The 14,867-nt window shown below is 41.4% G+C and overlaps 1 protein-coding gene across 1 annotated transcript in view; it reads left to right on the forward strand.

Moving 5' to 3' along the window:
- The first annotated feature begins 1,479 nt into the window (after positions 1–1,479).
- Positions 1,480–14,867, forward strand: part of LOC112655047 (cytochrome b-245 heavy chain) — a 47,380-nt gene continuing 33,992 nt past the window's right edge. Inside the window, exon 1 of the mRNA XM_025439806.3 lies at positions 1,480–13,115. Coding sequence (XP_025295591.1) covers positions 13,071–13,115 — 45 coding nt within the window. The 5' untranslated portion in view covers positions 1,480–13,070. The remainder of the gene's footprint in view (positions 13,116–14,867) is intronic.

Raw genomic sequence — 14,867 nt, forward strand, 5'->3', positions numbered from 1 at the left:
TTGGCAGGCATGACACTCATAGAGGCTTGAAAGAGCACTTTTCTGCTTGGGCTTGCTCTCCTGCACCTCTTCCACCTGTAGGAGAAGGATGTGCCCATATTTGCCCACTGTTACCAGGAGAAGGATAAAAAACTGCAGGGTGTGGAGTTATGGCCGCCCAACCCACTCTAAATCAGCTGACTCCCAACTTGCCCAGCCTAGATTAGTCATCTATCAGCTGATCCACATACTTGCAAGAAATAGTACTGGATGCTGTTCTAAGCCACTAGGTTTGGGATCTTTCCTTAGACAGTAATGGCCAATTTACATACTCACCAAGACAAATTCTGGAGCCTCCTAACTTTTATTTCTGTCTATAGTGCTCCTTCCCAATCCATTTCTTGTTGAAGTTAGAGTTATTTCTGTGAAGTTATTTCTTCTAAGACACAAATCGGATCATCTTATTCCCCTCCTTAAACCTTTCAGTGTATCTTGCCTTTATCTTTAGGATAAGTCACAAACTCCTGCATAATCTGGTCTGTGCTCATTCATCTAGCCAGCCTCATTTTTGACATTCCCCATCCTCTCTCTCTCTTAATTTCAAATACACTGAGCTATTCACAGATCCTTGACTGAGCCATCTTCTCTGTTTGTCTCTAGGCCTCTGGGCATGTTGTTTTCTCTATAGGAGGCATATGTTAGTTTCTTAGGACTGTTATCACAAAATGCCACAAACTGAGTGGTTTAAACAACAAAAATTTATTGTCTCATAGTTCTGGAGGGCAGAATTCCTAAACCATGTTGTCAACAGGTCCCTGCTCCCTCTGAAACCTGTGGAGGAGTATCCTTCTTTGCCTTTTTCTAGCTTTTAGTAGTTGCTGGCAATTCTCGGCATTCCTTGGTTTGCAGCCATAACACTTCTTCCCCCCTCATGTCTTCACACTCTTTGTTTATAAGGACACCAGTCATATTGGATGAAGGGTCCATCCCACCCCTGTATGACTTTATCTTTCTTTTTCCCTAGCTTCATTGAGATATAATTGACAAGTAACATCTTGTAAGTTTAAGGTATATAACATGATGTTTTAATACATGTATATATTGCCAAATGATTACTACAATAAGGTTAGCTAACCCATCCATTACTTCACATAATTAATGTTTCTTTTTTGTGGTGACAACATTTAAGATCTAGTTTCTTAGCAACTTTTAAAGCATATAACACAGTATAATTTACTGTAGTCACTATGCTTCACATTAAATCCCCAGAATTTATTCATCTTAGGGGCTGGAAATTTGTACCCTTTGACCAACATCTTCTAATCTCTCCCAACCCCTAGTCTCTGGAAACCACCATTTTACTGTTTCTGCGAGTTAGACTTTTTGAGATTCCACATATAAGTGAAATGAGACAGTATTTGTCTTTGTGTGTCTGGTTTATCTCACTTAGCATAATGCCCTTCAGGTTCACCCATGTTGATGCAAGTGGTAAGAGTTTTTTCTTTTTATGGCTGAGTACATTTTCTTTAGTCATTCATCTGGGCCATACTTTCTTGTTTCTTCTTCTATGCATGCCTTGTCATTTTTCATTGAAAACTGGATATTTTGAAAGTTAGGATATGGTGCCTTAGATTCTCCCCTATTCCAGGATTTGTTGCTTGCTATGGGTTACGGTTGTTTGTTTTGTGACTTTCCCAAACTGCTTTTGTAAAGAATGTATTCTCTGCCATGAGTATTTCATGAGGTCTCTTTCCTTGAACTCACGGTCAGCTAGTTATTTGACAGAGATTTCCTTAAATACCTGGAGCTTAACTGAGAAAGAAGGAAGAGAGAGAGAAATAAAGAGAGAGAGAGAGAGAGAAGGAAAGAAGGAAGGAAGGAAGGAAGGAAGGAAGGAAGGAAGGAAGGAAGGAAGGAAAAAGAAAAGAAAAGAAAAAAGAGAAGAGAAGAAAAGAAAGAAAAGAAAAGAAGAAAGAAAAGAAAAGAAAAGAAAAGAAAAGAAAAGAAAAGAAAAGAAAAGAAAAGAAAAGAAAAGAAAAGAAAAGAAGTCTCCTCTCCAGGTCCTTGAAGAGTGGCTCTGTGTTTGGGGTGCTCCTTCAACCCCTTAGCCAGGCCATTTACAATTCTGCCTTAACCTTCACTTCTTACTTGCTCAAAGCCTAAAGATCAGCCAGACGTGGAAGCTTATGGTTTTCTTAGGTCTTCTCTGTGCACGCATCCTATCCTGGACATGTGCGTGCATGGCCTTCTGGTTTCCTCAGTCTACACAGCAGGTTGTCAAAACCCTTCATCGTACCCCCAAGAATCTCAGCCCAGCTTTTCCCGGCAGGCTGTCAGTGCCCTGAGTCTTACATTTCCCCCCCAGGTGACGGCGCATATCCTTCCAATGTCTTGGAGGAAAGACCTCCAAAGAGCTCTTGATTTTGGGGAAACAAAGTGCTCCAGTCCCCCAGGGAACCCCAGATAGGTCAGAACCCACAAACCCTGTTCCTCAGGAATGGTCTGCTCTGCTCCCTCTACAGATAGGGCCCCACAAGGGCGTGCCATCTACTGTCTTCAGGACCACTGCCACGCGGGGGCAGGGGATCCTACAAGGGCAAGTGAAAGTGCCACCAGAGCTCTCCCACTGGGTTTCCGTGGCCCTTCTCTGGGGGAAGCACTTGCTCGCTTGCTAGAAACCTTTCACTATCTTCCAGAGCTCAGATAAGGTTTATTCTGACCGTTTTCCCCAGGCGTTCCAATGATTCTGGGGATGGACAGGCCCCTGATTTCCTTCCTTGCCTGTGTTAATCTTCTCAGGCTGCCATAACAAAACACTCCAGATGGGTGGCTTCAATAACTGAAATGTTATCTTGTCACTGTCCTCGAGGTTAGAAGTCTAAGATGGAAGGGTCCTCATGGTTGATTTCTGGTGCAAGCTCTCTTCTGGGCTTGCAGATGACTGCTTTCTGGCTATGCCTTCCCTTGGCCTCTGCTCTGTGGCCATGCAGAGAAAGCGAGAAGTCACTGGTGCCTCTTCCTCTTTTTCACAAGGACACGGTCCTATGAGATGAGGGCCCCACCCTTACAGCCTCATTTAACCTTAATTGCCTCCCTAATGGCTCTATCTCCAAATATAGTCACCTTGAGGGTTAGGACTTCAATATATGAATTTTGGAGGGGTATGATTCAGTCCATAATACCATCATCTTTGCTGACCTCATAACTGACTTTTTTTTTTTTAATAAATAAAAAGTTTTTCTGGGCACCTGAATGGCTCAGTTGGTTAAGCGTCTATTTCCGTTCAGGTGGTGATCTCGGGGTATCAAGATCAAGCCCCACGTTGGGCTCTGTGCACAGCACAGAGTCTGCTTGAGACTCTCTCTCCCTCTCCCCCTGTCCCTCCCCTCTCTCAAATAAATAAATAAATCTTTATTTTTTTATTTATTTACTTGAGAGAGAGAGCACAAGGGGAGAGGGGGAAGGAAAAGCAGACTTCCCACTGAGGAGGGGCCTGACTCGGGGCTGGATCCCAGGACACTGGGATTGTGACCTGAGCCAAAGGCAGATGCTTAACCAAATGAGCCACCCACCCAGGTGCCCCAGTAAATAATCTCTCTCTCTTTTTTTTTTTTTAAAAGAAAGCTTTTCTAATACTGATTTGTTCTTTACCCCCTGGACAATTTTATTTGAAGGCTACTTGTAAGGAGTTTGGGGAAGTTTGGGAGCCTTATTGTTTTTTTCATTCTCTATATTGGGAGGCAGCCGAGGAGAAGGAACTTGAGAAAATCTTTGGCATAGTCAAAAACAATGCCTGTAAATGTTGCTATTTAACAGACTCAATTATCCTGGGGAATGTGAAGTGGATACAGCCAGGGAATACCTCATGTTGACCCTGGGCTCCCATTGCTCGTGGTGCCCCTTTGATTTCAGCTGTTTCATTAACAATAGCAATTTTATACAGTTACCCAAAACCCAGGTGTTGCCCATCATCAGACCATACTTCTAGAGAGTTTATGAGACTTTTGGCATCTCTACTCGTATGCCTGTCATATTTCCATGGACATTGCTGTTTCTGATGGGCCCATTTCAGTTTTAAGTCAAATCAGTAGTTGTAAATTTGCACCACACAGACTGGAAGTTTTCCAATTATATATGTATGGACATAGATACTTAAATTTCAAAAGCAACTGAAGAACTTTTGAATGTCACTCATGGTCTTCAAACCTTTCGAAAATTGTGGTTTCATTTCCACCAAGCCATTTGCCTTTGCTCAAAGTTGTTAATCTACTGAACCCAGGGAACTTTAGAACGGGAAATGACTGTGGTCTCTGATTTATATAAAAGTTTGTCTTCAGTCTGAATATCTTCACTTCCTTGAACTGACAGCAATATTCACATTTTTAGCCTGTAGTTTCAAGTTCAGTGCGTGCAGATGTCTTCCCATATTGGTAAGAAAATAAAACCTTATGATTCATTTGAACCCTTGTTGGTTGAGTTTCGTAGACTTCTTTAATTACTATAATTATGCAAATCACTGCAATGCAAACCCCAGAGAATGCTGGCCAAGTCCAGTGTGTTTTCCCAAATATTTTAGGGAGGTTTTCAGTTGTTAGTATCCTCCTGTTGTCTCCTGCTGCTCCTGGGCGGGGAGTCATCTCTGATCATCTCATCAGGACTTCTCCTGCCACCTGAGCCCCTTCTAGCTTACGTCAGCCATGGCTAGCATCTGCCTTATCCTCCTGGATGACCATTAATCCAAGCTGATGCTATGTCGTGCTGGTTAATCAGCTTTCATGAAGGCAAACCAACAGCATGAAAGAATTATGGCATAGGAAAGGGAGAACCAGCAATCATTATTGTGCGTTCCTATTCTCCAAGATCATCACCATGAATGAGAAGGCCTCTCACTGGCCACGTCCTCTCTTGGGCCAGACTTTCTGTCCCGTCCTGGGGCCTAGTTGTCATTTCTGTGAGAACCACTTGTATCCACTATGACATTCTCTTCTACAACCTCCAGTGGAAGCTTGAAATCAGGTATCACGGTAAGTTTCTCCACACAAGGATGTCGCCCTTTCATTATACTGTGCTGAGCACTTTAGCTCTCTCCCCACCACACCTCTGACACCTAGGCCAGGCAGTGCCTTTGAATTACCAAAAAGCCCCTCAAGGTGTGTTCCCAAGTGAAAGAGCAGCATCTCACCAAAATATATTCTGCCCCCAACTGCCAGAGAAATCTGTACACACTGAAGACTGCTTTGAATGTCAGCTTTTAAAAATTTATCTTAGGGGTGCCTGGGTGTCTCTGTCAGTTAAGTGTCTGCCTTCAGCCCAGGTCATGATCTCAGGGTCCAGGGATTGAGTCCCGCATTGGGCTCCCTGCTCAGTGGGAAGTCTGCTTCTCCTTCTCCCTGTGTCTGCTGCTCCCCTTGCTTGTGCACTCTCTCTCTGTCAAATAAATAAATAAAATCTTTTTTAAAAAAGAAAACACTTCTTTATTTTAAAATAATTTCAAGCGTGCAGAAGACCAACCAGGATAGTACAAAGAAATCCAGTATGCTCTTGACCCAGATTTATCAACTATTGATGTTTTTATCACATTTACATTATTCTTCTCTCTCTAGGCTATTTTTTTCTGAATCATTTCAGCATATGTTGCCTACATTTAGTGTGCATTTCCTAAGAGCAAGGCCATCACCATGTTTGTGATACATATCGCATGTTTGTGATACGACAAACCAACGTCATGGTCCTCACGATGTGGCACACTGAGAAGGACACACATCAGTTCTAGGATATTCCTGCCTGGTATGCATAACCTGACTCTAGTCATGAACAAATATCAGACACACCTCCAATGAGGGACATCCTACAAATAACCAGTCTGCCTTCTTCCAATATGTCCATGCCATAAAAGAAAATAAAAGCCGAGGAACTGGTCCAGATAAAGACACTGAAGATACATGGCAACTGGATTCCATGCATGATCTCAAATTGGATCCTGGACCAGAACAAAAAGTAAATGTTGGAACTTGTACTGTGGTTATGTATGCTAACAGATTTTGCATGTGACTACACGTGTTTACATAAAACATCTTCGATTTCTCACTGGCAAGCAGTAAGAGCCTATTAGTTTTTTTTAGGCCAAACATTATTTGCTGAAAGTATCAGGGCCATGTGAAATGCATATACCTTTTCTCTTGGACAGGATCCTATTACACTGCCAGTATTCTTAGGAGAGCTGCCACTTGAATCTCTCACGTGACACTTAAGTTACTGGCTGACATCTTCACAAGGATGAGTCTTTGCTAACTGCCCAGGGTGGTACTGTGAGAGCTCACATACATTCTGGGGTAGGGAAAAGTGATGGAGAAGACACAGAGCCAGAGCTTTCCTCCTTCAAGTCCAGGTAAAAGTGGTTGTAGGGATCTAACACATTTTGCTCAACAAACTTCAGGCTTCTTGGGGCTGAGCTGGTTCTGCATGTGTGTGGTTACTGCAAGGACCTGTCAGTGACATTTAGGCTGTCGGAAAGGGACTGGAGACCAAGGACTATTCTATCAGTCTTGTGACAAAGAGTTGTATTACGTGTTGCAAACAAAAGCAGCATAGCAGAGTTCAAGTCGGGGCCTTGGACGGCAGCTGGTACCATGAAATGATTTTATTATTTATGGTGAAGCCCTAGCTTTACAAAATGGTTCTGGTGGCTCAGGTAAGCAGTAGTGCAACAGACTTCCCAGATTTAACTCTCAGCTCTGGCATCAAGCAGCCTTTTGACTCTGGGCAAGCTACTTTATCTCCCTGGGGCGCTCATCTCTCATATGTAAAATGGTGTATGAGTTTCCTGTTGCTACTGTAACAAATTTCCAAAAGCCAACTGGCTCACAAGAGCATGAATTTGTTTTTTTACAGTTCTGGAGGTCAAAAGTCTGATATCAGTTTCACTGGGCTAAAAGCAAAGTGTCAGCAGGTCTGTATTCCTTCTAGAAACTCTATGAGGGAACACATAACCCTGCCTTTTACAGATTCTGGAGCAGCATTCTTTGGCTGATGGCCCCTTTCTCCATCTACAAAGTCAGCAGCCTAGCATCTTCTCTTCTGTGATTTTTGCTTCATTCCTCACATCCTCTCTCTATGTCTCTGAGCCTCCAATAAGGACCCTTGTGATTACATTGGGCCCAACTAGAATAATCCATACTAATTTCCCCATCTCAAAGTCTTTAATTACATCTACAAGGTCCTTTTAACCCCATAAAGTAATATATTCACATGTTCCAAGGATGAGTTCTGTTGGGGAACGTGATCAAAAAAGGCATGACCACTAATTGACCTGTAAGCTGGACCTGGGCACTTAGAGGCTCCTTACCCCCTGCTCTGTCCTTGGACTGTGGGTTCCACTTGCCTTGCCTGCTCCCAGAGGCTGCTCCCAAGACAGAGCCTTGAGATGGTGATGTGATGTTGAAAACATCTACACAGTATACATGATTGAGCCCAGTGGGGGTATCTTTATATAAACATTTAAAATTTGGAGGAAAGTGTGGGAGTCTATTCATCTTGCTGCCACCCAAGATAAGCCTCGTGGGTAAGTTCCCTCTGCTATTATTAAAATGACCATCTACCCACATGGTGTGGTTGCCTCTTCCTCTTCTCCCTGCCCTCTGCATAAGGGGGCTGGTTTCAGATTACACTAGGAAAGCTCCCAAGAGGGTTGTAAACCTACATGTACCTAAACATCCTTGGTAGGAGGACAAGTATTCATCCTACTACAAATGGATATGATAATTTTATATAGCTTGCGGGGTGGTTATGGAAAATAAATGAGGTAAATCACATGAGGCTCTTGGCAGGTATAAAATGCTTTACAAACCTGTGATGAAGACTGAAGTAAATTTCTAAATATTGATTTTTTTTCCAAGAAAAACAAAGAAAATAGGCAATTTACCACAGGAGGCATACTCAAAAGTTTTAAATTCACATAAATGATTAGTGAGAGAAAATATATGAGCTTCCTGTATTTTCTTCCTTATTCTGATGAATTAATGCATGTAAATCACATTTAACCTAGAGTTAAAAATGTAAATCTTCATCACCAGACACTTTAGCTTTCTATTAAATGAAATGCCAGTTAAAAATCATGTCCTTGATGCCTTTAATGACCTATATCACTAAATGTCTCTTCTTTCACTTTATTTTCTCCCTCAAACAGGGGATAGAACATCTGGATCCCATTCTAGCAGCTGTATTCAACTTTCACTAAGCATTGAGACTGTGGTTATGGAGTAGAAGTGAGTTTCATTACACCACACGTTAGTAGAAACCCTTCTAGGTATAAGTGGTAGAAAGTCCACTCAAACTGTTTTTTAAAAGCAGGAAGTGGTAGTGGTGGGAATTAATGGTGTATGTAACTGCGTTTGATACTATAATGTGGCCACCAGGTTGAACTTCAGGAACAAGAGATTTCCTGCCTTGCTGTGAGCACCCACAGCACAGATTGTTTCAGTGAAGAGAGTCATCTTGTCCAAGACCACTCTGAGTCATCCCAGCTCCGGATCTCCCCACAGAGCTGCTGAGACCTTACTTAGACCACACATGGATAATTCAACTTCCCCTTCTACCCACTCCTACTTTCTTATTTTTCCCTACTTTCCACGGGTATTTTCCTTCCAAGGCACCCTGTACAAAATGTCCTGAACACTAATCTCCAGCCTCAGAAATCCAGTCTATAAGAATAACCAGAATGTCCAAGTGTCTTAGGCAGATCAGACCCGAAAATTCAAACATGGCCATCTCATATCTGTCTCCAAACCTCTCCAGCTTCCCTATCTTCTGATTTGATTTTGTTTGTGTTGACATAATTCTTATGCAACTTCTTAGCACAAGATAATAGTGAGAGTCTACAGCAGCAGCCAGCATATATCATTCACAAAGATAGAAGAGCTTCAGCCTCTGTACTCCAGAGTCCCTAACAACCCCTTCCTCAGGCAAAGAGCTCTAAATGGCCTTCTCTGGGTCGAGGACCCACCCCTGGGACAAACACTGTGTCCAGGGAGATGATGTCCCCTCGCTGGTCATCCTTAGGCAAAGGAAATGGGGCCACATAACTCAAAGAAGCATATAGAGTGGGAACATGGCAGTTCTCGAAAGAACAGCATACACAGCAGAGAAAAAGGGAACAGAAATCAAGGCGCCTAAGTGGCTCAGTCAGTTAAGCATCTGACTCTTGATTTTGGCTCAGGTCATCACCTCAGGCTCGTGAGATCAAGGCTGTGAGATCTGCATCCAGGCTCACACCAAGTGTGGAACTTTCTTAGGATTCTCTCTCTCCATCTCCTTCTGCTCTTCCCCTACCCCATGTGTTCTCTCTCTTAAAAAAAAAAAAAAGGAAAAAGAAAAGTAAAGAAAAAGAAAAGACAGAGAAATCCACTTATCATCACCAGGAGCAAAACACACTAGGAATCTTGGTGTGGTAACATGCCTCCCTTTCCTCAGCAGTTTCACACATACTTCTGGGAATACATTAGGAGCCTAATTTAATTTGAAAAATCAAGAAAGAATTATACTTGGGAATGCGCAGTCAGGGAATTTCCTGACGACTTGGGTCTGTTCATCTCCTTTTTTCTCAGCCAGAGGTGTCCAGGATTTCAATCACATCTGAGGGTGTTACTCATGACTGTCTACTGGGAGGGCGAGTACTTCCGTCTGTTCGCCCACAATCTGGCTTGACACTAAATGCTTAGGAAACCATGGAAGCCAAAGCAGCTGGCAGAAGATACAGATGTTCAATTTTCTTTATTCTCCGTGTCCAGTCAATCCCAGTCAACCATTACTGGTTGCTTCTTTATCAAACCCTCCATCTTTCCGAGAGTGGTGCACATTACAATTTACTGGAACAGTTTTCTCAAATGGGAAGGTACATTCCATAAAAGAAAGCTTTTACTTTTTTTTTTTTTTCAGCTGATTTCTCTTCTTCCAGCTGTGAAATTGATTGAAGTTCTTCAGGCTCTCAAGAAATCTCTACTCACAGCCCTGTGATTACTTTTACAAAGAGGGTGAGGGAAGCAATGGGAGGGAATGGTTGATTACCCGCAGAAAATATTCTTTCTTTTTTGCATTTTCTCTCAAACCATGGAGGGAGCGGAAAGGAGTCGAACACGTCAAGAAAAGAGTTTATGTGAAACAGAGCATTATTTCTGAGCATATGAATATTCATCTCTGAGCATATGAATATTCATGGTACCCTTTGTGTCCCTTCGCTAGAGGAGCACAGGTGTCAGGGGGTTAATGAGAAAATGTGAGAGAGGCTTGAAGATATATATTTTTTAATTTTTTAAAGATTTTATTTATTTATTCATGAGAGACACAGAGATAGGCAGAGCCATAGGCAGAGGGAGAGGCAGTCTCCCTGAGGGGAGCCAAGTATGGGACTCCATCCCAGGACTCTGGGATCAAGACCTGAGCCAAAGGCAGACGCTCAACCACTGAGCCACCCAGGCGTCCTGAGGCTTGAAATTTTAGATGGGATAAAGGAAGAGGAAGCAGGAGGCTGGGGAAGAGAAGAGGGGGAAGAGTAGAGAGGAGATTTTGCTAAGTTTCACAGAGCTTGATGCAGCCTCAGTTTGTAGTACTCCCCCTGACCCCCTTGGAGGAGGCGGAGCATGGCAGAGAAGGAGAGAGCAGATGTTTAAGCTGGTTTATTCCTCATTGCCTCACTTCTTTAATTACATGAGAAAGTGAGTACATAACCTGAATTACATTTTGTGCATCAATAGGCAAATTCCAGTCAGAAAAACAAACCAACACATTTAACACAGGGAATTTCACACAAGGAATTTGCTGCATGGATGATAGGAAAGCACAGAATCCCAACACAAGTGTGGAGGCAATGTAAAGATTTACAGCTACAGGAAGTGGTTACCCTCAGGGTTGGAGGGACACTGGGAGGAGGTGGTATAACTCGAGCCCAGAAGCCAGGGCTATCTGGCAGGAGCCAGAAGGACAGCGGCAATGGCCAGCAGGAGCTCGTGCTATAGAGGGAAAGGCTGACTGCTAGGAGCTAGAACCTTCATGGAAATGCAGCCACTTCAGAGATGCCACTTGAAGCAGAGAGCTAGGGGTCAGGGGCGGGGGTGAGGAACACCCTGGCTTCTCTCCTGCTCCTCATCTTTCTGTTTGGCTGACTGTATCGGACACCAGAGGGCCAAGGAGCCTGGCAAATACAATTCTCCCTGAAACAGAACAGAGCAAGGAAGGAGTGGAGAGTAGATCTCAGAGCAAAGAGGCCAATAATGGGCACATGTTTTCATTGTCCGTGTTTCTCTAATTCACCTCTGTGTGGAATGGAACCACAAAGCTGTCTGTCCTTTATGTGGGTTACTCATGATCCAAGAGCAATGGAGAAGGCCACAGTTTAATACCTTTCCTTAAATATTTTTTTGAAGATTTTATTTATTTATTCATGAGAGACACAGAGAGAGAGGCAGAGACATAGGCAGAGGGAGAAGCAGGCTCCTCGCAGGGAGCCTGATGAGGGACCGGATTCCAAGACCCCAGGATCATGACCTGAGCCAAAGGCAGATGCTCAACCATGGAGCCACCCAGGCATCCCCCTTTCCTTAAATATTAAGTGAAAAATAATATTACTTCTCTAATTGTCCTAATTCTATAGGCTGTTTCAAAGTGGCTCATAAGTAAACAACCACCAAAAACAGTTTCATGCTTCTCCTCTTTTGATTCTCTCATTCCCATTTGGTCCTGCTATTTCTGCTTTGAATTCTTCATTAACTATAGCTGTTGTACAACCACCCTTGTGTAATTTGTCAGCTTTGATCTCATACTGGGGTTACCATCCCACCCTCCTGTCTCTTTCATGTCCTGAAGACATAGTAGTCAGGAAAAAAAAAGCTAAATCTGGTTTTTGGCACCTGCCACATATACCTTTGTTTCGACCCTGTTTACATATCTAACCTAGAGGATGTCATGTCTTCCTGGGAATACTATAGTCATCCAAACATTTTGCTATATTTGTTATATTTTTACTTCCTGTAATTGTATTTGAAGTGATTTTGGATGGGGTTGACACAGTTAGGCTTTTTTTTTTTTTTTTTTTTTTCTGGCATCCGGTTAGAAGTATAGCCAAAGTGCTTGGATTTCAAATCCCAACTTTACTATTTCCTAATTACATGACCGTGGCCAAGTAACTTAACTGCTCTGGGTCTCAATTTCCTTATCTGTAAGCATAATCATAGTAATAGAAACTACTTTAGGGGCACCTGGCTGGCTCAGTTGGTAGACCATGTGACTGTTGATCTCAGGGTTGTGAGTTCAAGCCCCATGTTGGGTGTAGAGATTATTTAAAAATAAAATCTTTATGAATCACTGAATTCTACTCCAGAAGCCAATATTGCACTGTTAACTAACAAAACTTAAATAAAAATTCAAAAACTAAAAAGATCTTATAAAAAACTATTCTATAGGGGTTGAATTGTTAGAATCAAGTGAATTTATTTATATACTGAATTTAATATGCGTGTCTGTGTTTGGCATGTATCAAATCATATGTAAATATATATGTTTGTATATGTATGTGTGTATATGTGTATGCACACACATATGTATCTTAGAAAATTGGCATGAGGTAAGTATGCTATAAGTATCAACCATCATTGTTGTTATTATTCTCAACAAGACTGTAAAATGCTGCTCAGTCTGTCAAAAGATATGTAATATTTTTATCCAGCATGAAGTCATGGCTGGTTGAGTGACTTTTTAAAAATTACTACTTGATAACCAATTAATCAAAAAGTTAAGTCCCTGTGTAAAATATATACCATCATTGGACTGTTATTTGTCTCTCAGTTGTAGAAATTGGTCTCATTTCCTACTCGGTTTAGTTATGACTGGATTATTTTAGACCTTTTTTCTGCAGCTTTTTTTGTGGTTTAAAGATTTAAAGTTCTTATGGAAACAAGATTTTCAGTTGACCAATGATTAGCTAATTTCTGATAATAGAAAAGGAAACCGATTGCCCCAAGGCTGCTGTTTTCATTTCCTCATGGGAAGAAGAAGCAGAGCAGAGAAGAAAGGCAGACACAAGGCATTGAACCTTTGTCACCATGGGGAACTGGATTGAGAATGAGGGGCTCTCCATCTTTGTCATTGTAAGTACCAATGAGAGAGAAATGATAAATTCTTGAACTTGTTGGGGTTCTCCGGAAAACTAAAATAGGGCAAAATTATTTTGTTCGTTTGTTTTATTTCTTTGAGAAATTGTATTGAAACTGATTTACCATGTGAACATACATCTATCTGTAAGCAAGACTGAGTGCATTCTTCCAAACTTATTAATGATAAGAATGTATCTGGGGGATCACTTCGCCTACTTATTACTTGAATCTGGGAGTACTAAAGTAGCCAGCATTTCACAGAGCAAGTAGAAGACATTTCATGCTAATAATCTACAAGTCTAAGTTGTTTATTAATATTTACTCAGAGGCAAATTCTCCACTTTTTATGTGCTTATACCACTTAAGAATGGGGAATCATAATTTTACACCATCTTCCAAATAACAGGTACAAGGCTGACTCATGTATGGGAAATTGGCCTTTATTTCAGTGATTACACCAAAACTAATTGACGTTCTCAACTTTCTTTTTTTAAAAAGTACCTTTTTTTCTCTGAGGTAAACTTGAGTTGTTTACAAGGTTTATAGAAATTCAAGGGAAGGAAATTGAAATAAACTAGACTCATAAATACAGTGGATATATATTATGTATATATATAAATATATATGTATAAATCTAGTTTATTTTAAGAAACAATTTTTGTAAGTAAAGATAGGGCTAATTTTCATGTTAATATCTTTAGTCTTTTACCATAACAAGGACCAACTATTATTTTAAGATGGCGGTCTCAGCAAAGCGATCACGGACAATTGGGAAGATAGAAATGTGATTTATAATTAGCCTTTCCAAATAGCCAATGAAAGTATTGTACTGATGCTAAAAAAGAACACTTGTGAGTGGAATTTCTGAAAGAATTTATCATAAAGTAAATATTGAGCCTTTGAGTTGCAGACATAGAGAGGAATTTGTGTCACAAATAAAAGCAAGAAATACTGTGTCATTAAAAAAAATATGCCAAACCAACATTCTAATGCCATATAGAATTCTTCTGAGGACTCAGAGCTGTTCACTTGGCTTCTTATCACCATTTTGAGAACAGATTATTCCTATAGAAAACAAGTTCATATTATACTTTTAGCTCCTACCACAGTTTTCCCCAGGAGATGACCTCCTCCTAAATTGCACACTCATATGCTTCACAGTAAAGACACATCTTGGAAAGCAAGAGTAAGAATGGAGAAGTAGTTTTAATACCTTCTTCTTCATAAAGAGTTCATTCTTAAGCACCCATAGACATTTAATGGCATTAAAGCACAAGTAAGAAAATATCACTACGGAGCTGAAGGTTAGAGACTGAGCAGTGCCTCCACTTAATGCAATCTGTGCTTGGGATGCAATGAGCAGTCAAAATGTAAAAGGGTCTCTTTAAAAAAAAAAAACAAAATCCCATGCTCCTTACCCCTTGTTCCTGTTCAATATTCCCTCTTTTAAAAGTTAAGCAAACTTACCAAATAGAATCAAAGGCTTGACGTTCTAGCTGATGTGACTCCCACTAGCTGGGGTGGGGTGCCATGTGGTGGAGGGAGGCGATGGCACCCACGAGAATAGGATACAATGTCTTACAGGTGCAGGGGACTATATAGTAGCATATGCCTTTCCCTTCTTTTTTGAGAAGACTCACTCACCGCTATCTATTTAAGCTCCAGAAGAAAAGAAGAGGAAAAAGACAAAGGGGTGATAGACTAATAATAACCTGGCATACTGGCTGGTAGAGAAAGAATCATGGG

The sequence above is a fragment of the Canis lupus genome, chromosome X, assembly GCF_003254725.2.
Source record: "Canis lupus dingo isolate Sandy chromosome X, ASM325472v2, whole genome shotgun sequence".
Taxonomy (NCBI): domain Eukaryota; kingdom Metazoa; phylum Chordata; class Mammalia; order Carnivora; family Canidae; genus Canis; species Canis lupus.